Source organism: Marmota flaviventris, chromosome 1 (assembly GCF_047511675.1).
Source record: "Marmota flaviventris isolate mMarFla1 chromosome 1, mMarFla1.hap1, whole genome shotgun sequence".
Lineage (NCBI taxonomy): Eukaryota > Metazoa > Chordata > Mammalia > Rodentia > Sciuridae > Marmota > Marmota flaviventris.
Genome location: NC_092498.1, coordinates 218,960,461 through 218,984,379, shown reverse-complemented (window position 1 = coordinate 218,984,379; position 23,919 = coordinate 218,960,461). Strand labels below are relative to the sequence as shown.

Genomic DNA, 23,919 nt, shown 5'->3' with positions numbered 1-23,919 from the left:
TCCGTGTCCAGGTGGGCACTACCGCGGCCCTACGGGCAGCGAGGCGGCGGGAACGGCCGATGGTGCGGCAGGAGTCGAGGGACCCGTTCCGCCGCGCTGGCAGGGGCCCTGGACACCTGCGTCCGCGCCCGGGGCAGTAGGACCTGCTCCGGGGACCGAGCCGCCCCGGGTCCCGCCGCGGGCGAGGGCGGAGGGCCGGGCCACCGACTCGCGCGGACTCCACTCCAGCAGTCCCTGCCCAAGCTCGGGCGCCGCCGCCGTTCTCCGCCCTCCGCCCTCCTGGGCCCCGCAGCCAGGGCAGGTCACCGCTGACCCGCACCTGCGGCCTCAGGGCCGCTCAGCCGCGCCCCCGCCCCTAATTGGGCCGCGCTTCCGACGTCTGCACCTCCGATTGGACAGATTCCCAAGGACCCGCCTCGGGCGCCCTGGATTGGTTAGGGTTCCCCTCGGCGCTCCGGGTGGTTCTCTGGGCACGCCCCTCTCGTTCCGGATTGGACAGTTCCTCAGCCTTCTGAGCGACAGGAGACGGGAAGGCGCCCAGCCCGCCCCGCGAGGTCCTCCTGCGAGCTTATTCACCGCGGCCCCAAGATGGCACGGCCTCTGCCCGCAGCGCGGCGTCCGCTCAGCGTGCTCCTTTTTGGATGGGGGCCCAGGTTCGACCTAGGGAGCCAGGGCCGAGACCCGGAACTGTTTACTCAACGCGACGGGGTCCGACCACTGTCCAATCGAAAGCCTCTCGGGAGGCGGGAGCCCTGCATTATTGTCCAATCAGAAAGCCGGGGGTCGGCAACTGGGGGTCCGCCAATCATAGCGTCCGGCGTGAGACCCGCGGTCCAATCAGAGTCAGGGGACGGAGAGCGCGGCCCCGGCGTCCCCGGGAGGGTTCCCCGTGAGGGTTCCCCGCTCAGCTGCAGCGTCGCGTGGCCGCGGAGGAGCGCAGGATGGTGAGTGCAGGCGGCCGGAGCCTGGGCGCGTGGGAGCGGCCCCAGGTCTCCCCCGACCGGGCCGGCGACACCGGGAGGACGGAGCCGGAGGACCGGCGTCCGCCTCGCGGCCCGCGTGGGGAAGGGGACGTTTGGGGATGGTCGGCGCGGGGCCTCGGCGGGCTGGGATGCCCTGGTCACCGTCCCCTGGGCTTGGTTTGGGGGCCTCAGATCTCAGCTAACGTGGACCCGCGTCTCCGGGTGTCTCGCAGTTGCCGAGGACGCGCCGCCTGGTGATGCTGGGCGGTCCGAGACCGCAGCCGCGGAAAGGCCTCCCAGGGTCCCCCCACCGCGGTGGCGGCGGAGGCGCTCGGCCCCCCACGGTGAAGCAGGTGGAGAGGTCTTGTGGTCCCCAAAACAGTACTCTGGGGCGGGGCGGGGCTCAGTGGCCGAGCGCTGGCCTCGCACGTGGGAGAAGTAAAGGTACTGTGTCCACCTACAACTAAAAACTACTAAAAAAACCAAAAAACGACACAGTACTCTTCCCACAAGGTGCAGCGTTTACAACCGTCCCTGTTGCATTTCCTCCAGTGGGGGCATCAGGTGACTGTGTCCTGTAAAATGGGACCTCAGTGCTGAAGCGCGCTCAGTGCCGGTGCATTTGCAGTTAGCTGAGGCCTGTTTTCCCATAGAGACAGTTTCCAGTTACTGAACGACATAAAAAGTGCCTTAGCATGTCCTTCTCTACCTGAACCTTGGAAATAGTAGTTCTGCTGTTGTGTTCAGACCCTGGGGCGGGGTCTTTTGCCACCCAGGTTGTCAGTGGTGATGTGAAACAGGAGTAGGGTGTGGGGCAGGGAGGTGAGGCTGCGTCCAGCTGAGCCCACGGTGCATGAGGTGAGCTGGGATGGCCTCCAGCCTGGTGCAGCCGCAGCAGGAGCAGTTTCTCCTCACAGGAGCCACCCTGGTGCATGTAAGCTTGCAAGTGGTTTGTTTCGAGGTTGTTCCTAAACACTTGGTTTGAACATTAAGTTTAAAAAATATTAACCATGCCCTCCCCACCCAGACACACTGGCCTCTTTCACAGGATTTGCGGAGGCTGTGGGTCATCCTGTTAACTCACTGATTCTAGAGCTTATGGGCTTGTTGTTTCACGTTTATTTTTCGATGATGTCATAGACAGTACTACTGTAGTCATTCTGAGGTAAGACCCCAGAGAGGCCCCTACCATAATCATAACAGTGCTCCCTGCCAGCAGGATTGTTAGAGAATGTCTCATTGTGGTTTGAAGCGTCCCTTTCTTGCAAGGTTCCTCTTTTAACAGTTACCTTTGCAGTCAGGCTGGTTGCTGTGCCAAATTTACTATTTCTGTTTTTCTTGGTAAAAACTCCCTTCTGTCCCTCCTAAGAATATGGAGCAAGAAGGAGGCTGAGGCAGGAGAATCACAAGTTTAAAGCCAGCCTCAGCAAAAGCCAGGTGCTAAGCAACTCAGTGAGACCGTGTGTCTAAATTTAAAAAAAAAAAAAAAAAATAGGGCTGTGGATGTGGCTCAGTGGTGGAGTGCCCCTGAGTTCAATCCCCAGTACCCAAAATAATGACTTATGTAGGGCTGGGATTGTGGCTCAGCGGTAGAGCGCTCACCTCGCCTGCGGGACCCGGGTTCGATTCTCAGCACCACATTAAAAAAAAAAAAAAGGCATTATGTTGTGTCCATCTACAAAAAAAAAAAAAAAGATTCTCTCTCTTAAAAAAAAATAACTTATGTAACCACTCACTGAGTATAAATGTCAAAAGAATTTTGCAGTTTTCCTCTCTGTACCACTAGAGCTTTAATAAACCTGCTTCCTGCAAATTCTCTGGGTGTCTGGCCTCATGTTTCCTACATCAATCTTTGTTTTGGTCTCCATATGCAAAATGCATCTTCAGTTTCTAAATTTTGGAGGAAAAAATATGGGGTTGTAAATTGGATAAGTTTAATTTCCTAGAAATTTGCTAATAGAGTGTATGAGTTGACCCCCACCATCATGTTTTTATTTCTTCCATTTGATCACCAACACTTGGGATTCGCACTCATTTTTGTCCATGTAGTGTATAAAGCAGGGTCTCCTGGTGGTCACTGGCGGGTGCAGCAAGTCTCCTGTGCCTGCTGAGGGGTGTTTCGGGTTGCCCTTGAGTCTGGGCACTTCCATCCGCGGCAGCAGTCCTCCGTGTGTCAGGTGACCGGCCCGTGTGTGCTCATTCCCAGGGCCTCTGCTCGCCTGGTGTTCTCCCGGCTTCCTTTTGATTGGTGGGTGCAGTGAGGATCTTCTTGAGTTGGAGGTTTTCCTTTTGTCCCTCGACTCCATGCTGATGGAGGGGCTTTTCCTAGGGGCGAAGCTGGGTGGTCTCCTCTTTGCAGCTTGGCACTCTGGGTGTACCCATGTGCCTAACACCCTGTGCTCCGGGGCCATCAGGACACTGGGCTGCAAGATCCCAGAGCCTTGTTTGTCATTCAGCCCGTCTGCACTGAGTTGGTCACCTGGAGATGGTGAAGACATTGCTGATCCCAGATGACCACGGCCCTTGCCCTGTGTGTCACAGCGCCCACCATGTCCACTGCCACGGGCAGTGGTTGCTCTTCCCCAGAAACAGGACCATCCGCAGCTGGTGCTGACTCAGAACCTTCCATTCCTCTCTGTCCTTCTGTGTCGTCACCCTCTCCTGGCCACCATCGTGAGTGAAGGCCTCGATGTGTTTCAGGGACCCTCCCTCCTCAGTCCTGTAGAAAATGTGGCTGTCCCCGGCATGTGTCCCTCACCTCAGTACTCAGCAGTTTTCCATAAAATCAAAAACACGCCCGGGCCGACTGTGCCGTCCACTCAGACCCCCCGTGTGCTGGAGGTGCTCAGTGTGGCCACGCAGGGCTGCTCTTGGAACGAGGCTGTCTCTCCTGGGTCTGCTTTGGTGTCATTCAGCAACATTTAATGATCTTAATGTTTCATGATCTTCCCATTTGGTTGTTATTTCATGTCATTTATTAGATATACTTTGGAACTTGACATTATTTCAAATTATTATTTAGGAATTAAAATTAGTTTTTATAGTCTGTTATCTTTGTTATTTTTTGCAGTACTGGGGTTTGAACCTGAGGCCTTGAAAGTGGTCTGCAAGCCTCTACCACTGAGCTGCTTCCCAGCCACTCTAAAAACAGCAGCAGCATGTGGGCAGTAACTCAGAGTGCTGCACACTTAATCATGTTTACTAAGATTCTGGTTCTCTTGGGGCAGAGTCGTAGCTCAGAGGCAGAGCGCTTGCCTCCTACCTGTGAGGCACTGGGTTGGATTCCCAGCAGTGCATAGAAACATAAAATATAAAATAAATATAAAAAAGCAAATACAGTAAAGGTCCATCCGCCTTTATGTTATTTGCCCGTAGCCCCCTGTGCCAAGAGCCGGAGGAGACGGCAGAGAGGGATGTGGAACTTGAGGCCTGCTGAGAAACGCTCCCGGGGTCCAGTGGTGCGGGCTACGTAGGGGCGTCTCCCGGTCCAGTGCTGACGGGTGGACTGGCGCTCGCAGGATGCCCTGTGGCAGCAGAGCGGTCAGGAGCGTCTCCACACAGTCCCCCAGGCTTCTGCTGGAGGAGCTTCTCTTGTCCTTCCTGCTGCTTTGCCAAGGGCAGCGGCCTGGGTGGACGCTCCTCTGCCCGGGGCTGCGGGGAGGGCGGGGCAGGTCGGGTCACGGAGGTGCGGGAGCTGGGCTTGCTCGCCCGGGACCGCTCGGCCGCAGGCAGCCTGTGTTCCCAGCACCGGGGAGAAGGCAGGGCTCTCCAGGTGACAGGAGACAGTCCAGCCAGCTCTCGTCACTCCTTCCCTTGGCTAGATCTGGGGGAGAGAAAGGGGCACTCGGAGACCTGGCCTTTTACAGCACCGCGTGGTGCACGCTGGAAACTAGAGAATCTGTTCCCACCTCCTGGACGCCGGGTCCTGCTGGGCAGTGCTTTCGGACTCAGCCTCCTGACCACGCGTTGGCTCTTTCAGGGCTCTGTGACCTTTGAGGACGTGGCTGTGAACTTCACCCTGGAGGAGTGGGCACTGCTGAGTTCAGCTCAGAGGGACCTGCACAGAGAGGTGATGCTGGAGACCTGGCAGAACCTGGCCTCAGTAGGTGAGGTGCCTCTCCCCAGTTGTGGGAAGTGAACGTTCCTTGCTTGTCTCAGCCTGTTCCAGAGGCTGGACCTCACATGGGGACACGCTGGGATCTCAGACAGACGGGTCGGCTGGCCCAGAGCTAAGCCTCAGAGTTCTTCTGTGACAATTAAAATACACAAATTAAACAGATGTTACTTTTGCCTTGATTAAAGATGAAGCTTCTTCGGTGTCACTGGAGGGAGTGTAGGTTTCGCAGGTGGCTTCGGGTCTCTTGTTTGAAATCTTGTGATGATTTCACTGTTGAGTGAACTAGATGCCATTTGGCCTCTTGGGCTGCACTGACCCTCCTGAGACTGCGGCTGCCTCGGCATCTTCCTTTGCCCAGAGGGACTTTCTCCCGTTTTAGCTGGGCACGGTGGCACTCAGGCGGCTGAGGAGAGGAGCACAAATTCAAGGCCAGCCCGGGCAACTTAGTGGAGCGCTACCTCAAAATTGTTCAATGTATTTTTTAGTTGTTGATGGACCTTTATTGTATTTATTTGTATGCGGTGCTGAGAATTGAACCCAGCGCCTCACGCGTGCCAGGCGAGCGCCCAGCCCCTACCTCAGAAGTTTAAAAGTGGGGAAGGGAGCTGGAGTGTAGCTCAGTGGTAGAGGGTCTGGGTTAAATTCCGAGTCTCTCCCCTCTCCCTCTCTCTCTCACACACACACATACACACACACACGCATACACGCATACACATACTCATACACACACACACACATGCATACACACATAGACATGCACATACACACATAATACACATAAACATAACATACATGCACACATACACACATGCATACACACATAGACATACATGCACACATAACATATACACATACATACACACATGCACACATAGACATACATGCACACACAAAGACATACACGCACACACAAAGACATACACGCACACACATAACATACACATACACACACATGCACACACAGACATACACATACACACATAAACACATGCATGCACACACACATGCATGCACACAAACACACACACCAGTGTGTTTGCTTTTTTCTGTTTCAGTTATGAGGCTCCATTTAAAGCCAGGACATGAGTTTCTCAGCAGATTTTGTGTAGGGGAAATATCTGAGGAACATAAAATGGCAAGGTTCACAAGAATTAATTCCTATGCCCACATTTTAGAAAACTCTGGAGACCATCCCATGGAAGATGAGCCTGAGACCCAAGGGGCACGCCTGAGGTGAGTCGCACTCGTAAGAGAAAGGGTGTCCCTGGGGACCAGTAGGTCGTGACTTTTTTTTTAAGGAAAACCATTACAAGGTGGAGCTCGTAGACCTGTGCAGTCCTGCCAGGGAAGCTGGACACACAGTTCCACACTGACAGTCTGTGCTGGGAAGGGTACTGACAGAGAATGGCTGCAGCGGGCCTTCTGCAGGGCGCAGCGCAGCGCCCCTCGGAAGCTTCAATCTTCTGGAGGAGGCACAAGAACCAGCTGGAAATGACCTCGGGGGCAGCGGGCTCGGTGGACCTAGGGGCAGGTGGCTGGGGAACGGCAGAGCTCTGTACCGAGGGGCCTGGAGGGTGGTGGGGGATGGGTACTGTGATCCTCCTTTTATTGGCAGTTTGTAATTCCAGTTTGGGTTAAGATGGAGTCCCAGCAGTAAAACGGAGTTACTCGTGTCTGGGGACCTCACGGTTCTAAATTGTTGATTTGTAGGAATTTTAATGAGAAATTTTTTGAATTTTATTTAAGTACTAAATGAAACAATTCATAGACTATTAGAGGGAAGCCTATTTTGTACGGATACATATTGCATATATATTTAAAAGATCTTTTTAGTTGTAAATGGACACAGTGCCTTCGTTTTATTTATTTATCCATTTTCCTGTGGTCCTGAGGGTGGAACCCAGTGCCACCCGGTACTAGGCCAGCCCTGGAGGACCTACAGCCCAGCCCCGGACAGATATCAGTACTGTACACCCATCAGTGCCCTTCCTGACATGATCGTGTGTGGGGACCGGTGTGTCACTGTCACACACTGCACACTGGTGCCATGTGAGGGTCGCACTGATCTACGGACGGTGTCAGAGCTGTTTAGTGATGACATCCCTGGGCCTCTTCCAGAGCCTGTCTCTCCCCGTTTTAGACAGTTCAGAATAGAAACTTCACGAGGCTGAATGCAAAGGCAGAGTTCCACACTTCCCTGCTAACGCCATTGTCATCGCGCTATAAGACGTTTCCCGTTTTCTTGGCAGAGGTCGTGTGGAGGACAGCCTCAGTGGAGGCGGCGAGGCTCCCCTCAGCCCCGGCCCTCGTCCCGGCCAGTGTGCGCGAGGTGCTCCTGACCCGAGGCCGTGCGGGCGCCCCGGCTGTGCCGCAGCCTTCGTGCGCCTCTCCTGCCCCGGGAGGCCCGCCGGGTGGCCCTGTGGACAGTGGCCCTGTGGGCGTCGGGGGTGCGGACCGGCCTGCACCTGCCCCTGGCTCCTGGGCAGCCACGGAGAGAAAGCCAGCGGGGAGGAGCCGCGCGCGGGGACCTTTCCTCCTCTGGCCTCCCTCACGGGACAGCTCGCGGCGCGCACTGAAGGCGGAAGCGACGCGGGCCAGGCGTGGGCGACGGGGGACCACGCGGCCGAGGGGCCGGGTAGGAGTGAGGTCCGTGGGAAGGACTCTGTCCGCGCCTCCCGGAGACCCGCGGGGACCGTCCCTGGGGGGAAGCCCTACGCGTGCGAGCAGTGCGGCCGGGGCTTCCAGCACTCCAGGTCCCTCACGCGACACAGGAAGACGCACCACGGAGCCCAGGACACCCGCGAGGGCCAGCGCGGCGGGGGCCAGCGCGCCGAGGGCCAGCGCGGCGCGGGCCCGGCGGGGGCTCGGAGGGAGTTCGCGTGCAGCGAGTGCGGGAAGGTCCTGGCCTACCCGTCGGCCTTCCAGAACCACCTGCGGACGCACTCCGGGGCCAAGCCGTACGCCTGCGGGCAGTGCCGGCGGCCCTTCAAGTACCCGCAGTCGCTGCAGCGCCACCAGATGACCCACGCCCGCAAGGAGCCCTACGAGTGCGCGCGCTGCGGGAAGACCTTCAGCCTGCCCGAGACCCTGCGCGCGCACGGGGCCATGCACGCCGCCGCCGAGGACCCGAGGGCCCACGTTGCGGGGGCCCTTCCCAGGGTCGGTGTGGAAAAGCCTCCGGTGGCCTCCCCGCGTCGGACGAATGTGGGAGAGGAGGGAAGGCACCCCTGATCCCAGGTCGTGTCAAGGTCACCGGGACCTCATGCTGGAGAGAAGCCCGATGAACGTGAGCAGCGTGGGAGCCTCGGCCGGCCCCACCCCTGATCGTCATGGGGGAGCCCACCCGGGAGAGCAGAGCGCGGGAAGTGGCTTCAGGTGGCTCCTTGGAAACCACGCCAAGAAGGCGCCCTGGGCAGGCGCCTGGGAATGCATGTGACACTCAGGAGCTCTAGCCATCAGTCACCCGCAGAACACCCAAGAGCATCACCAGAAATCAGTAATTGTGACAAATATGGGGTCACTCCATGCAAACTCATGTTCAATGCTGTAAAAACCTCAGTACACGGGAGAAAAAGACCACATGCTGTCAATACCCCATACTGCCAGTCAGTACCCCATACTGTGCTGTCAGTACCCCATGCTGTCAGTACCACGTGCTGTCAGTACCCCATGCTGTCAGTACCACATACTGTCTCAATACCACATACTGTCTATACCCCATACTGTCTATACCCCATACTGCCAATACCACGTGCTGTCTCAATACCACATACTGCCAATACCCCATACTGTCTATACCCCATACTGCCAATACCACGTGCTGTCTCAATACCACATACTGTCAATAGCCCATACTGTCAATACCCACATACTGTTAACCTCTCATGCTTAAAATGGACCCATGGGCAACGAGCATCCCACTCTTGCACGGACCTAAGGAAGTGCTCCTCTCAGCTATACTGCAGAGGGGAGTGGTTGATGCTCTTCTTCACTTAACTCTTTTCTCATTTTGAAGTTGCTGCACCCATGGTGATTTCAAATGCATTTTTAATGTAACAATAGGTTTGATTTTTATATACTAAGTTTTTCTGTTACTTAAATATTATTAGAGTAGCACTTACACTCTTGTTGATTGTATTTATCAGTTCACAGCACACAAACACAGGGGTGCTTCACCACTGAGCCCGACCCCCAGCCTCCCACACCCTTTATGGACAGGGTCTTGCTGAGTTGCGGAAGGCCTCACTGTGCTGGGGCTGACCTCAAACATGCGATCCTCCTGCCTCAGCCTCCTGAGTTGCTGGGATAACAGGTGAGTGCCAGCCACCACACCTGGTTCTAAACCAAGACATTCTTTCTCTGGTTTTTATTTTCTTTTTCTTTTTAGTGGAGAACAGACTAGTACATCACGTGTCTCTGCACGGCTGTCGTGTTTCTTGATTTTGTTTCCTAGTCCTGAGTACTAAAACCCCAACCCACAGTGTGCCAGTTGGATTTGTGTTTTACCTTTAAAAGGCAAATAGTTACCATCATTATAAAATTAAATCCTTTTAAACTGTCAGAAAGTGAAAGCTTCACGAATACTTTAACAAGTTTCATGAGAAATGATATTTAAGGGTGCGTACTCCTAAATAAAGTGCACACTAGCTGGGCACAGGTGCCTGCCTGTGATCCCAGGCACTTAGGAGATGGTGGCAGGAGGACCACGGGTTTGGGGGCCAGACCCTGTCTCACAAGGTTTTTAAAAGGACTGCTCAGTGGTCAAATACCCTGGGTTTGATCTCCAGCACCTAAATAAATAGATGACAAAGAGCGTGCTATAGCTTGTCATTAGGGTAGGTTTCTCCTGGAAGTTTTTCATATCTATATTTCTTTTCAAAAATGTTTCTTAAATTTCAATTTTCTGTCACCATCAAGAGCTCCACTGGAAAAACCCAGATAAATATTTCAGATTTTATCATTCTTAGAAGCAAAATTGGATGTTAAATCTCCACAGTCTCCCCAGTGTAATGGCTCCCACAAAACCATCTTATTGATTATCTCATAGAAGTTGTCATGTATGTGACAAGAGCACAAGCACAATTTCATTTTTATTTTACAGTTTGAAATCTTTCATATTATTTTAGTAAGGTATTGTTCTCAGGTGTTTCAATTTTATATCGTTTTACTTGAATAAACAAATGTAGGCAGGAACGGGCACATGCCTACGATCCCAGCATCTTAGCCAGTCCCTGTCCCGAAACAAAGCAGTGGCTGGGCTGTGGCTCGGTGGTGAGGTGGCCGTGCTCAGTCCCCAGTCAGAGGGACCGTCCGTCCCCCTGGGCTGGGCCTTCCTCCTTCCCCAGCTCTCGCGGTGTCTCATGGTAGCCGCTGCTGGCCACGGCTGCCTGGTTCTCAGCTCCTGGCCCCTGGCTGTCGGGGCGGTCATGGGGAGATTCACAAGTCCCCGCGGAGGCTTGGCTAGTGCAGGACCTCAGCCGGTGGGGGGGGGGCCTCTGGCTCTGCTGCCGCCTTGAGGCCGGCTCCCTGGGCGTCCCCCAGGAGTCTGGGGGGCCAACTGGACGGGTCCTCGGGCCTTTCTCCTGCAATAGGTGCCCACCTCCCACTGGCCCAAGCCACTGAGGACAGGAGCCAGAGGACCAAGTGTCTGGGACATTATGTGGCAGGGACCCTTCCAGAAGCCCAGCCATCAGTACTTTGCCCCTTTGTCACTCTGACAGGTGGAAGCAGAGTTAGGGCGGCCGTGGCCCTCTGTGTCCTCGCTTGGCACCATCGAGCGGCAGCTGGCCCCGTGCCCCGGCACCGCCTTCAGCAGCCGCAGACCCAGCAGCACCCTTGGCCTAGTGCTGCCCATGGTGGCCAGACCTGCGGAGCCTCGCGGGGCCAGGGGGAGGAGGACGCGGCGGCCCATGTGACTCGGTGACAGGGCGCGAGGCCCGAGGACCTCCGGCCGCAGTGCTGCGCAGGCCTCGGCCTGTGGTCCAAAGTCCCCCGACGGAGGGACAAACAGCGACGGCAAAAATGAAGATAGTCACGGTTCAGATCCGGCCAGCTGTCACCAGAGATGACCTTCTCCTGGCCCCGAATGAAAGCGTCCTGCGAGGAGCGGGGACTGCCCGCGCCTGGGGAAGGGGGACGCTAGCAGTGACGTCCATGAGGGCCCTGTCCTAGGCAGCTGGCTCCTGGCCTCAGAAGGACGGTCCTTTCCCGGGGGCAGAGACGGGCAGTTGTCCCCTCCCAGAGGGGCAGGGGAACGGGCGTCCCTGTGTCTTCTCAGGAGAGGACAGGGAGCCAGCACGCCCCATAGGTGGCCCTGTCCTGGTGAGACCAGGGCGAGAGCCTCCCCCTCCCCCTCCCAGGGAGGACAGGGCGAGCTCCATGCCCCTCCCGGTTCTGGGAGTGAGGGCCGCCTCCTGAGTGGGGAGGGCCGGGTGGGCGGAGGCAGCCCCAAGGGAAGGCTCCCAGGAGGGCGGAGCGGGCAGGGGTGCCCATTACCCCAGGCAAGTAAAGACTTAGGACATCTAGCAAGTGGCATTTCCAGTGACCTCTTACAGAGTGATCACAAGTGTGTGGATCCAGCTTGGCGCAGCGGAGCCCTGTAATCCAGGAGCTCGGGAGGCTCAGGCAGGAGGATGGCAGTTCAGAGCCAGCCTCAGCAAGAGGCCAAGCACCTCAGTGAGGCCCTGTCTCTAAATAAGATACAAGACAGGGCCTAGTTGGAGGAGGGAGGTCACTGGGACATGCCCTAGAAGGACGTATCTTGTGCCTGGCCCCTCCTCTGCTTCCCCGCATAAGGTGAGCGCCTCTGCTTCACCAAAGCCTCCCGCCATGATGTGCATCACTGCAGGCCCAAAACAATGGAGCTGGCCGACCACAGGCTGAAACCTCTGAAAAGGAGCCCCAGTGAATCTTTACTCCTCAACCTGGTTTTCCTCAGTTAGTCTGACACAGCAATGAAAAGCTAGCAGACACCAACTCACCAGCTATTAAAGCAGATGTTCCAGAAAGAGTGGAGCTGGAAGAAATGCATCATCATAATGGCAGTCCTGCAGATCAGGGCACCTTTAAGACGTCTTCCCTGGTTCCCAGCCTGGATGACCACTCCTAGCAGTCTCGAGTACAGAAGAGGCCCAGAACATCCAGTGTCTATTTTTGAAGATCAAGACAGACGACAAATATTCACAGTAAGCTATCATATATTAATACATGCAAAGGGATGTTACCTAACGTGACACTCTGATGCTTTGTGTATTTAAAATGTCTATTTTGCATTAACACCTAGTAATTGGGCGGACGATGTGTGAAGTGCAGTGGGAGATTTCAGTACACACATAGAGTATCTGACGGTCAGGTTGGGGTGATTGGCATATCTGTTGCAGTGCACATTTGTCATTTCTTTGTGTTAGGAACATTCAAAATCGTCCCTACTCTGCTGGAGACTATAGAAGCTACTCCTCATGTCCAGCTGTGCTCGGACCAAGTACATTCTGTGTGTGAAGTACTACTTCAGATCACCTGGCCCAGGGCTGGGCGCGGCGCAGCCCCAAAACAAAGGGCTGCACCATTCTTCCATCACCCCCCACGTGGGTCACACCCACTTACCAGGGAGGACTGGGCCTTTGGTTTGGGGACTGGCTAACTTCACTGACTTGGTGCCCTCCGGCTCCATCCACTCACCTGCACACCCACGATTCTGTCCTCTAAAGGCGAGTTCCGTGTGTGCCACAGTTCCCTGTCCACTCGTCCACTGAGTGGCGTCTGGGCTGGCCCCACAGCTACCTGTTGGGAACTGAGCTGCTAGGGACATCAATGTGGCAGCATCGCTATTCCTTCTTCTTTTTAAAAGAATTAAAAATATCTCGGGAAGTAACATGTCAACTTTCTCAATATTTTTTTTTTTTTATTGGCAGGTGGACACAGTTCCTGTATTTTATTTTTTTGTGCAGCTAAGGATTAAACCCAGCATCTCACATGTGCTAGGTGAGTGTGACCCTTCCTAGGTTTTCTTTTCTTTTCTTTAAAGAGAGAGAGAGAGAATTTTTTAATATTTATTTTTTAGTTTTCGGCGGACACAACATCTTTGTTTTTGTATGTGGTGCTGAGGATCGAACCCTGGCCGCACACATGCCAGGCGAGCGTGCTACCGCTCGAGCCACATCCCCAGCCCCCTGGGTTTTCTGTAGGAGAGTAACGGGCTCTTCTTGCTCTTAGCCCTGCAAGAGTTCCAGACGCCCAGGACTCCAGGGCCTTTCTATTGTGCCAAGGTCACGACAAAGGTGGCGGTGTAGCCACAGTGAGTCATGCACACAACTTTCACCAATGCTGCCCAGAAGGCTGCAGACCTTTAGGACACAGCAAATTCAGGAAGCCAGGTGACAGTTAAACGGTCCCATGAAGACAGATGGCCACTGTGTCAGAGTGTTGCATCAGTGTTGGACCCAACCACTTGCCTTGGAGGTGAGCTCCTCAGGACTGGCCGGTGGGCGCCATGCTGGGCTCAGGGTAGTCCGTGACAGTTCAGCAGATAAGCTTGGGATGCCTTGGATCTGGTCATTTCCGCCACTTCTGCTGGTGCTCCTCGCTCAGCTCGGGGGGCACTTGCAGAGCAATGGCTCTGCTGGACTCTGACAAAGGAACACTGGCGCTGTGTGGGAGGGTGTGTGGCACTGTCCACACAGCTGGGCAGCCTCTGTGACGGGTGCGGTCTGTGCCCTGGCCCTGCTAGGTGCAGTTCTGCTCTCAGGCAGCCCCGGCACGGCCTGGGCTGCACTGTGGCTGTTGGTGCCAGGGCAGAGCCTGGGGCCTCCTTTGGCAAAGGGGAGAGAGCGAGGGGGCACGGGGGCAGGGAAGACGGTGACCAGCACACCACCACAGAGGCTCCTGGGGGACCACAGCCGGGCAGCGAGGAATGAAAAGCTGCCCCCGTTTGTGTCCCGTGAGCTGAAGTGCATCCTGCTGTCAAGTGTAACTAACCAGAACAAATTCTAAAATGTTAAAAAAGAAGAAAGAAAAAGAAAGAGGCTGCTCAGAAAAATGCCCAGAGCCTGGGGTGCAGCTCTAGGGGGACATGCCCGGCTGTGCCAGGGCTGTGAGCGCCCTGGCTGAGGGCCCCAGGTGTTCTCTGCCTCCAGACCCAAGACCTAAAAAGCACCCCCAGCTCCTCCTCACCCCGTGGGGCTCTCATTGGCAGGACGTGCGCTCGTCACCGAGAAGCTGTGTCCCTCCACCCGCTGCCTGGTCACGACCCCCGCCTCTCCACCGGGGGCTGCTCTGAAAGTCCTATCAGGAAGCGGCACCTTCCGGAGTCTTTCTCAGGTGCCTGTTTAACTCCACGACACTTCTGACTTGCTTTTCAGAGTGACTGGTGTTGTCTTGTTTCTGTCATCATCTGGAATCAACATGTCAAACGAGGGGACGGGCACAGTGGCCCAGGCTTCCATCCCAGCTCCTGGGAGATGAGTGGGAGGACTGCAAATGGAGCCCAGCCTGCAGCTTCTGAGGCCGTCCCAGAAGAGGAGATGAAAAGCACCGAGCGCTTGCCCAGCGTGCATGACGTCTGCACCCAGCCCCGGTACTGCCAAACAGGAGAGGGGACCCGGTGGGAATCCAGGCTGCCATGTGAGGCGCCTGGGGCCACAGTCAGCGGAGTTTACGCCGTGGCCAGGCGGTAGATGATCGGGCGATGGGCACGGTATGCAGTGTCTCCCAGAGGAGTGCAACGAGGTTCTTCGCACACTCATGGGACACGGTGAGCGCAGGCCTCGGAGTGGGTGCCAAGTCCTCTGCACACACGCAGAATGCAGTGCCTCGAGTGCTAAGGCACCTTCCCAAGGAAACCAGTGTGAACCACTGTGACCCCAGAGAAAGGCCATCAAGTCCTCCACCTCGGCTCTGACTTTCCAGGTCACAGAGATCTGTGATGGGCTCTGAAGCCACCGGCACTAATGACACCACTACCTGCTGGGAATGTGCCGCAGTCTGGCTGGGCACAAATCACCGAGCCGCCACAAAGCACTTGTGTGTTCAAACAGGAAACTTTATTGCTGAACTCCACCAGCACTCCACGCACACTCCCGGGGACTCTCCCCAACGCCACCCACGCGGCTCCTCTCCGGCACACCACACCAACCGGAACTCCCTCCACCCTCCACCGGAACTTCACCAACCAACGCGAACTCCCCAGGACTTCCCGCGAGAACTCCAAAGTAGCGGGCGCCTGAGGCGGCCAGCAGGGGTCTATATACAATTGAATCAATCCAGCATCATCTTAAGGGCTCGCCTCTCAACCATTACTCTGGCAAAATGCCAGGGGCCATTCCGACTGGCTGTGGCTCTCAACAGGAATGAAGTGACAGATCCGCTAGACGAGCTGCCTCAGCAGCCCTACAAGGACACGGGCTCTCAGCTCCGACATAACTGTCAGGACACAGGTGCTCACCGCGGAAACCAGGTGACAGGAGAGCTGAGGGGAAGGGCTGGGGGGGATGTCAGGGAACCACAGAGCTGCAGCCCAAGGGGAACCTGGGAGCGCGGAGCCCAGGAGGGCACGAGACGCGAGGTGTGTGGACAGTCTGCAGCGTGTGCCAAGAGGGGTGCCGGGTTTGCTTTTGCGCCATTTTAGATTGGCAGAGATAATCAGAAAAATGTGCTTGACCTAGGACCACAGGTCACCGTGGTAAATGGGTGGCAATTGATGAGACCCTGTCTCCCAATAAAACTACTCAAAGGGCCGGGGCTGGGGCTCAGCGGAGGCGCGCTCGCCTGGCATACGTGAGGCACTGGGATCGATCCTCGGCACCACGTAAAGGTAAAATATTGTGCCCACCTAAAACTAAATATTAAAAAAAAAAAAAAAAAAACTACTGAGAATACTGGTTATCCACTTCCACATCCCAGAACTCACACGCTGTCCTCTCGTGAACTCAGGACATACACTTTCCAGCCTTATTCATGGTGATGGCCAATTCAGTGGGACCACTGATACATGAACTTTCACCTTTATGCCAGAGGGTCTGTCTTCTCAACGCAATGCAGTGTGTCCAATATCCGGTCAAGATCAAAATATGATCACAAATCAGTTGGGAAGAGACTCTTTGAAGAACCTTCCAGAATTACTAATTCCGGTGCATTACATGAGTCCACTAGCAGCAAAGGAAGACGCCTCTTTCCATAATGAAGAATGAAGAGAAAGGTAGACAGTGTGTGTGTGTCCAGTACCTGCACCTGTGGACTAGAAAAGCAAGTTCAACAACAACAGTCACATTCTGACCTCAAAACTGGAAACAAAAGTAGGAATCGAAAGCTTCTCATGAGGGCTGTGAGGCCCGGGGTTCAAGTCTCAGCACTGCATACGAATAAATAAGTTTTCATCAAGTAATATACAGAGAAAGCTTCTAATGTAAAATCACATCAAATTGTACACGGTAGCACCCATAGGTCCAAAATCATAACGTGTACTAGACAAGTCTACGTGGACGCCCTATTATTTGAAGTCTTATATAATGAAATATACACAGTACAAGTGATGGCACCCAACAGGGGGTTCACTGTTCAGGTCAGCAACACCAAGAAGAGACTTAAACATCAGGGAGCCCTGGTAAGGCGAGGCACTTGAAGGGTAAACGTTGGTAACAGTGGAGAGACTTCCCTCCCAGGTTTCCCCTTCTGAACTTAAATAGGGTCTTCCCTGGTGTGTTCTTCCTATCCCAAGGGCTTTAGGGCGAGGGAGCAACGTCCCACGCCTGTCCCACGCCGCTGTGTTCTCAAAGCTCCTCTCCAGCGTGTGATCTCCTGTGGGCCTGCAGGGACGCCAGGTACCTGAAGGCTTTCCCACACTGCTTGCACTCGTAGGGTCTCTCCCCCGTGTGCGACCTCATGTGCACGCGCAGGGATGAGGAGCCGCGGTAGGCTTTCCCACACTGGGTGCATTCGTAGGGCTTCCCTCCGCTGTGTGACCGCATGTGTTTTTGGAAATACTGAGGGTGGCTGAAGGCTTTCCCGCACTGCCCGCAGCGGTGAGGCTTCTCCCCACTGTGGGTTCTCACGTGCTCTCGGAGGGAGGAGGCGCAGCCGAAGGCTTTGCCACACTGCTGACAGCCAAAGGGCCTCTCCCCGGTGTGCGTCCTCGCGTGGATGCGGAGGGAGGACGAGAAGCGGTAGGCCCTGCCACACTGGGCACACTGGTAGGGGCGCACCCCACTGTGGGTCTTGGCGTGCCTCCTGAAGTAGGTGGCGCAGCTGAAGGCCTTCCCGCACTGCTCGCACGCATGGGGCTTCCCGGCCGCGTGCGTCCTCAGGTGCGCTCTCAGGGACGAGGGGTACCTGAAGGCTTTCCCGCACTCTTCACAGTCGTAGGGCTTCTCCCCACTGTGTGACCTTCCGTGTTCCCGAAGAGACGAGTAGCACGCGAACGCCTTTCCACAGCGGGTGCACTCGTAGGGCTTCTCTCCAGTGTGCGTCCTCGTGTGGTCCCGAAAGGAGGAGTAGCAGCTGAAGGCCTTCCCGCAGTGCGCGCAGCGGTAGGGCTTCTCCCCACTGTGCGTCCGCACGTGGTCGCGGAAGTAGGAGGGGCAGCTGAAGGCCTTCCCGCACTGCGCGCACTCATAGGGTTTCTCCCCGGTGTGCGTCCTGGCGTGCCGCGCAAGGTAGGAGTGATACCGAAAGGCCTTCCCACACACGGCACACGCGTGCCTTTTCTCCCCTCGGTGACCCCGCTCGTGAGCCCGTAAGGATGAGGGGCAAGAGAGAACTTTTCCGCATCTCTTACATTTCAGAGATTGTTTGCTACTGGGACTTCCCACGTCTTCACTCGGTGCTCCCCCGGTGTCCCCTCGTTCGTGGGGTCTCTCTGCAGTGTCAGTTTTCGCATGGGGACCCGGGCTGCCGCCGGCTTGCTCACGTTCCTCACAAGGATGAGGCTTGTGTCCAGTGCGCGGTGCTTGCTGGTTCCTGGAGGCCCTTGCACGCGTGGTACGTTCCCAGGGCTGACCTCCACTGGGGACACGCCTGCGCTCAGCGTGGCCCACGGCGTCTCCACGCTGACCCTCCGTCTGGCTGGAGAGGCCGTCCACCACACTGCCTCTGTTCAAAACAGGAAGCACACTGTTAAACCGCATGCAGGTCCCATGCCGCTGCAGCCCATCAGCAGGTGTGCACGATGGCTCTGGCTACTCTGCGCCATCTTCCTGCTTATTGTCAGCACTGCTGCCTCAGGGTCCTGGGCCCTGGGCTTCACCGGCCGGCCAGAGGCCCACGGCAGCCTTCACAATGGCACTTCCTGCCTGGGCCCCTGCTGGCGGGGCCGAGTTGTTCCAGATTCTCAGTGTCAACATCACATTGATAAAAGCCCTCCTATGAAAACCCTCCACGGGCACCCACTGTCCAGCAAGGACGACGTGCTTCATTTCGTCCTGAGTCAGCCTACCACGGGAGAGGATGCTCACATGCCCGAGGGCACTCACCTCCAACACCTGTCCTGCACCTGGTCATCGCCAGGGTCATCGAGCCTCCAGTTTTCTCCAAAAGCAGACCAGACATCCCTTCTTGTAACATCGTCGCTGGATATTCCATTTCTCAAAATATACTGCTGAAAACGTGACCCGCTGGCTTCAGTGTGAAAGCCACAACCTGGGATAATCGGTGACACAATTATTTCTTGGGAAAAGAATGGTGAGATAACAGACCCCAGGTACATTTCTTTCTGTATTCTGACCCAGAAATTGGGGGGGATACCCCGTTTTTTTAATATTTATTTTTGATTTAAGTGGACACAGTGCCTTTATCCTACATTTACGTGGTGCTGAGGGTTGAGCCCAGTGCCTCATGCATGCTGCGGAGCGCTCTGCCTCTGAGCCCAGCCCAGCCCGGGAAACCCCATTCTGTAAGGTGAACCTGGGAGTCAGAAAGCCTGGGAGGACCTTGGTACTGGGCTTTGTCAGGGCAAAGGAAAAGCTCCGATGCCGCCTGCTCCCTGTGAGACAGCTCCACATGGTCGGAGGCTTACGCTGACAGCACCAAGGGAGGCCTTAGGCAAGAGGCACAGCCCAATCCTGCCACTTCCAGGGGCGGTGAGAGGAGGGACGGGAGGAGCAGGGACCAAGGGCGGACTTGGTCCCTACACCTCTCATGCAAAACTGCTCCTCAAGGGTGCCTGCTCTCCTGTGTCCATACGCAGGGACCCTGGAGGGATCCCGTCTCGGTCCCCAGCTGCCACTGGGAGCTCAGGCGGGTGTGAGGGCTGCCACCATGTAGAGAGGACACAACCAGGGCAGGAGGGAAGGGCACCACCTGGCCTGCGCAGGGCGGCTCCGCTCCAGGCTGCTGGGGCAGGAGTGTGGGGCTCACTTCAGCAAAGCGGCCACATCGCACGTGGCTGACCACGGTGGAATGCACAGGAGTGACCCACAGAGCTGCTTTCGACGCTCCAGAGTGACACTGGAGACTGTGCCCACTTACAGAACTCAGGGACCTCAGGACTGTGGCCACGCAGGTGAGGCGGTCCCCAGGAAGCAGAGGCAGCAGGATCCAAGTTCAAGGCAATTTATCGAAACTGTGTCTCAGAATTTTAAAAGGGCTGAGACGTGGCTCATTGGCACATGACCCCTCACTTCAATCCCTCGCAGCAAAAACAAACAAACAAAAAAAAAACCTGCTAAGAAAAACGGCAATAAGATATAAAATTTTGTTTCATGGAGAAGACTTTCTTTGTGTGGGAGGGTACCAGGGACTGAACTCAGGGGCACTCAACCACTGAGCCACGTCCCCAGCCCTATTTTTTTGTATTTTATTTAAACAACTCTCTCTGAGTTTTAGCACCTCACTCTGCTGAGGCTGGCCTTGAACTCAGGATCCTCCTGTCTCAGCTCCCAAGCCGCCGCACGGGGCCTCCTGGAGAAGACTTTTGTCTCTCTTCAAGCATGCTCCAGTTTCTTAGCCCAAAGGAAAAAAGACAGACATATTCTCCCCACACAGGGAAGGAATGCCGCCACCCCACCTGCGGAGGCCAGGTTCCTGCAGGTCTCCAGCATCACGTCCCTGTAGAGGGCCCTCTGAGCACCGTCCAGCAGGGCCCACTCCTCTGGGGAGAAGTCCACAGCCACATCCTCAAAGGCCACTGGGTCCTAGAACATCACACATTCCGTTTCAGAAAGGCACGGTCCCCCCCCCCCCCCCCCGTCATGCAGGGAAGGCAGAGGCGGGCAGGTGGGGACACTGGAATCGACTCAGGAATCCTGGGCCCTTGGCCCTCACACTGCTGTGCGCAGTGACAATGGGCAGCAAGTGGAATGCCAGGCACCCTGGCGGGGTGCTGTGGGGACAGGGGCAGGGGCAGCTGGGGCGAGCCCTCACAGTGACTGAGACGGCAGTCAGGACAGGGAGAGATGGAAGACATCACCAGTTAGGTGACCCGTATGTGGCTTGCTCAAATCTCACAGCAGCCAGACCCCAAAACCACCAAGTGCCCATCAACTGACACGGCTGAGCAAAATATCTATCCATACTAAAAAAAAAAGGATGCCCATGTGCACCATTCCACATTGTGTGGGTCAGGACTCACTGACCCCAGCCGAGAGACCCTGACTGGCCCTGACTGTGAACGGTGTGGTCAGTGGCAAAACAAAAAGAATGGGGGGGGATACCCCGTTTTTTTAATTTTTATTTAAGTGGACACAGTGCCTTTATTCTACATTTTCGTGGGCAGGGGTCTACACTATGGATGGGAAGCAAGCAGAGACGGTCCGCTGGGTGCTCAGGACCCCCACTCCTTCCCTCCAGGTTGTGACTTAGAAATACTCATAAGCCTACCACCTGTTGAACATGAGCTTCTCCCTTAGTGAGGCCATCATAGATTTACTTAGTTGGCACAGATTATACTCTGACTGCTCCAACTTGGTGCATATCCAAACCAAACCACAGGAAACAGCTTGAGGGCCACCTCAGGACAAAACACCCACAAACACATCTGCATCAGGAGCCCCCCAATGCTCAGTTGCTTTCCTGAGCAGATGGCTCCTTCTGCCATTGCACCAGGGGCTGGAGGCCCCAGCAAGGGAGGCTTTTGAGCCAGCCCAGGTGCACCACTGGGGCTCAGCTGAGACACTGTCCTCAGACCCCAGTCCCCAACCAGGTGATGCACCTGCTTCACACTAAGCCCTTCGAGCGTGTCTGAATCAGAATGCAGCAGAATCACACATCCACCCTATGTTCAAGAATGGGGAGGGCAGATTCTAAGAAATGTATTATCCCGCCAAGATCCCTTAAAGAAAACAGCATCCACTATCCTTATCCTCACTACTTACCCTCATGATAAACTGACAAATTTAAACTGTGAATCAAACTGACACTTCTCAGTTTTCTGGGTTGTGTTTTGCAGAAGGGGCATTATGCTCAGACACTAAAGAGAAGTGGCACAGGGTCCTGCATGGCAGGGTCACTACAATTTTTACACTCCTTTCCACCCAAGTCTTCACCTTCCTCTCCTGAGTTGTGGGGTGGTCTGTGTCTTCCTACAATTTTAATGGAAAGGTAATGAATGTTTCCTATTTTGAGACGTTTTTCCCCAAAAGCACACTCAGGCTAAACCCTGGAATACAATCTAACAGCAACAGGCAAAAAAACAGATCAAAAAAACTTCCCACCTTCATTAAGACAAGGAAAAGACAAAAGAAGCTGCTATTTACAAGGAATGGAAGCTGAGCTGGATCAGGAAGCACTGGTGCTGAGCTGTGACAGGTGCCGCTAGCTACAGCTGGCAGTGACCTTGAGCCGGGGTGAGTGTGTGCTCCCGGAGACAGCAGAGGGGAAAGGAATCCCACCCTGTGTTTTGGAGAAGGGTTCTGCAAAGCACATGAGCCGTGAAGGGTCGTGCCTTGTGGGCCCAGGAGATCAGACCCAGACCCTCCAAATTCCCACCCTCTCTCACATACTGGATAGCTGAACTGCTGGTCCCCGCTGACCAACTGGAACAAAACGTCTGATAGGCAAGCCTTGGCTTTCTTCCAGGGCCTGCATGAGGGCACCCTGAGCCTGCAGACAGCCCTCCTGAGAACCAGCTGGCATCAGGCGGGTGGACCAGCACGCCTAGGATGCCTGACTTCATCAGTCTTCCCACGACTGGCTCTTTCTAGCCTTGTTTAGGCCTCCCCGAAGGAAACTTCTGACCCAGGTCTTCAGATGCTGTGGACCTCACGAGAGAAACACTCTCCTGTTCCAGTGCGCCCTCTGCCCCTACCGCAGTATTATGGTTGCCGCTTGCAGGAGACCCCTCCCCATGTGGCCACAGTCCCTTGTCCCCTACATCCAGTCCCCCAATAATCCTTTTCGATACAAGTCTGTGCGGGCTAAGTTTGGATGTTTTATTTCACACGGGCTTCGACCAGTGTTCCAATCCCCTCTTACCAATCGTCACTCGGGGAACGTGGGGTGGTGCCAGCACAAAACTGTAACCTGACCGCCTGTCCCCGCCGGCCTCCCGCTCACAGCTCATGTTCGCCTGTCCTTCCCTGCTGGATTCCGAGAAGGAGCACCCTCTCTACCGGCCACCGCCTTTCCGAACAGCCTCTCCGTTCAGGTCTGGCTTTGATCTGGACAGGCGGCAGGGCAGGTCACCCCGGGTCCGATCCGCTCCCTAAAGCCCCAGGCTGACCCCTCAAGTTCCTCGGCTGTCCCTCCCAAAACTGACCCGGGGCCCCTGCCCGCCCCGCCACCTCCCGAACTAGCCACCAGCTCCTCCCGCCCCGACCGTCTTCATACACGGACGCTGGGACACTGTCGCCCGCGGCCCAGGCGCCAGAGCTCCGCGCCGCCCTCCGGGTGTGGCCTCGCGGAGCCGTGGACTCCGGGGCGCAGGGATTCGCAAGGCCGCTCGCACCCGCCCCTGGGCTCGGGCGCCGCCCGCTCTCACCATCCTCCGCCCTCCCGGGCCCGCGCTCGCTCCCAGTGGCTGGCGGACCGCGCGGGCACCTTCACCTGGGACGGCTCAGCCGCGAAGCCCCGCCCCGGCCCGGCCTCTGATTGGTTCCTGCTGCCCACGCCAGAGCTCTCAATTGGACGGTTTCCTCCCGGAGCTCTTGATTGGCCAGTACGCAGGGCGCGCTCCCAAACTCGCGATTGTTCCTGGGCTCCGCCCCGTCTGCTCTGATGGGACGGTTCTCCGGGTTCCGCCGACCGCGGCTCGAAGGACTGACGCGCCGGGAGTTCGCCTGGGCCGCGCTTCCTGTCGCCGCGTCTGTGTCTGGGTTTGCGCTCGGCTCTGCTCTGCGTCCTCCTGGACGTAGGCACCACGTGTGCACGGGACTGCAGACTCAGTTTCCTCCGGGGGACGCCCAACCCGGACAGGACTGGATGGCACAGGGGACCTGGGTGCCCGCAGGGTCAGAGTCAGACAATGACATCACCACGTGGGCTGAAGTCGGCTCCGAGTGCACGTCGGGCCGGGGCACTGGACGCTCCGCACGACTCCCCGGCGCTCGTAGCTGGTGCTGGACACCAGGACCGGGGACCTCAAGAGCCCTGCTGCACCGGGGAGGGGCCGCAAACCTCAGCCGCCAACAGGCAGCAACTCAGATCAGCACAGCAAAGAGCTGAGGGCTGCACCCCCAGGGTCCTGACCCCTGAAGAACCTTTTAGATTTGCTTTTGAGGGTGTTCCTAGAGGATTTGAGAATGTAAAGGCTGCAATGTCCCTGGGACAATAGTTGCTTTGGTTTTGCTTTTCCATTTTGCAGTTCCTTTAGGTAAAACCTAGTTTCTTGCCTGACAACAAAAAGCAGCCAGTATTAAGGACCTCCACGCTGGAGAAATCCCATCTCTCTTTAAAAAAAAAAAAAATCTTAGTTGTAGG

At 56.0% G+C, this 23,919-nt stretch overlaps 2 protein-coding genes and 1 long non-coding RNA gene across 8 annotated transcripts; 2 read left to right on the top strand and 1 right to left on the bottom strand.

Annotated features, from left to right (window-relative positions):
- Positions 1 to 636: 636 nt before the first annotated feature.
- LOC114105792 (zinc finger protein 57-like) lies at positions 637 to 8,205 on the top strand (the record flags this gene model as incomplete). Its single annotated transcript, XM_071605665.1, has 4 exons — positions 637 to 944; positions 4,942 to 5,068; positions 6,255 to 6,312; positions 7,329 to 8,205. Coding segments are annotated over exons 1-4 (1,065 nt in total), but the record flags the coding sequence as incomplete, so codon positions are not given.
- On the top strand, positions 8,206 to 18,841 carry LOC139702640 (uncharacterized). 3 transcript variants are annotated; one of them, XR_011705210.1, is made up of 5 exons: positions 8,206 to 9,391; positions 10,800 to 12,263; positions 12,990 to 13,059; positions 13,291 to 13,536; positions 14,436 to 18,841. It is a non-coding gene; the product is annotated as an uncharacterized lncRNA (long non-coding RNA). The 3 variants fall into 3 exon arrangements; XR_011705211.1 differs by having other exon boundaries at positions 13,291 to 17,723; positions 17,853 to 18,841; XR_011705209.1 differs by having other exon boundaries at positions 13,291 to 18,841.
- Positions 16,010 to 23,882, bottom strand: LOC114105791 (zinc finger protein 77-like). 4 transcript variants are annotated; one of them, XM_071604145.1, is made up of 5 exons: positions 22,982 to 23,882; positions 22,477 to 22,661; positions 20,072 to 20,198; positions 18,540 to 18,705; positions 16,010 to 18,159 (listed from the first exon to the last, which is right to left on the bottom strand). In XM_071604145.1, the coding sequence occupies exons 3-5, from the start codon at positions 20,103 to 20,105 to the stop codon at positions 16,842 to 16,844; spliced, it is 1,518 nt and encodes a 505-aa protein (XP_071460246.1). In that variant the 5' UTR covers positions 20,106 to 20,198; positions 22,477 to 22,661; positions 22,982 to 23,882; the 3' UTR covers positions 16,010 to 16,841. The 4 variants fall into 4 exon arrangements, with proteins under 4 accessions (XP_071460246.1, XP_071460245.1, XP_071460238.1 ...); XM_071604144.1 differs by lacking the exon at positions 22,982 to 23,882 and adding an exon at positions 22,831 to 22,928; XM_071604137.1 differs by lacking the exon at positions 22,477 to 22,661.
- Positions 23,883 to 23,919: the final 37 nt, after the last annotated feature.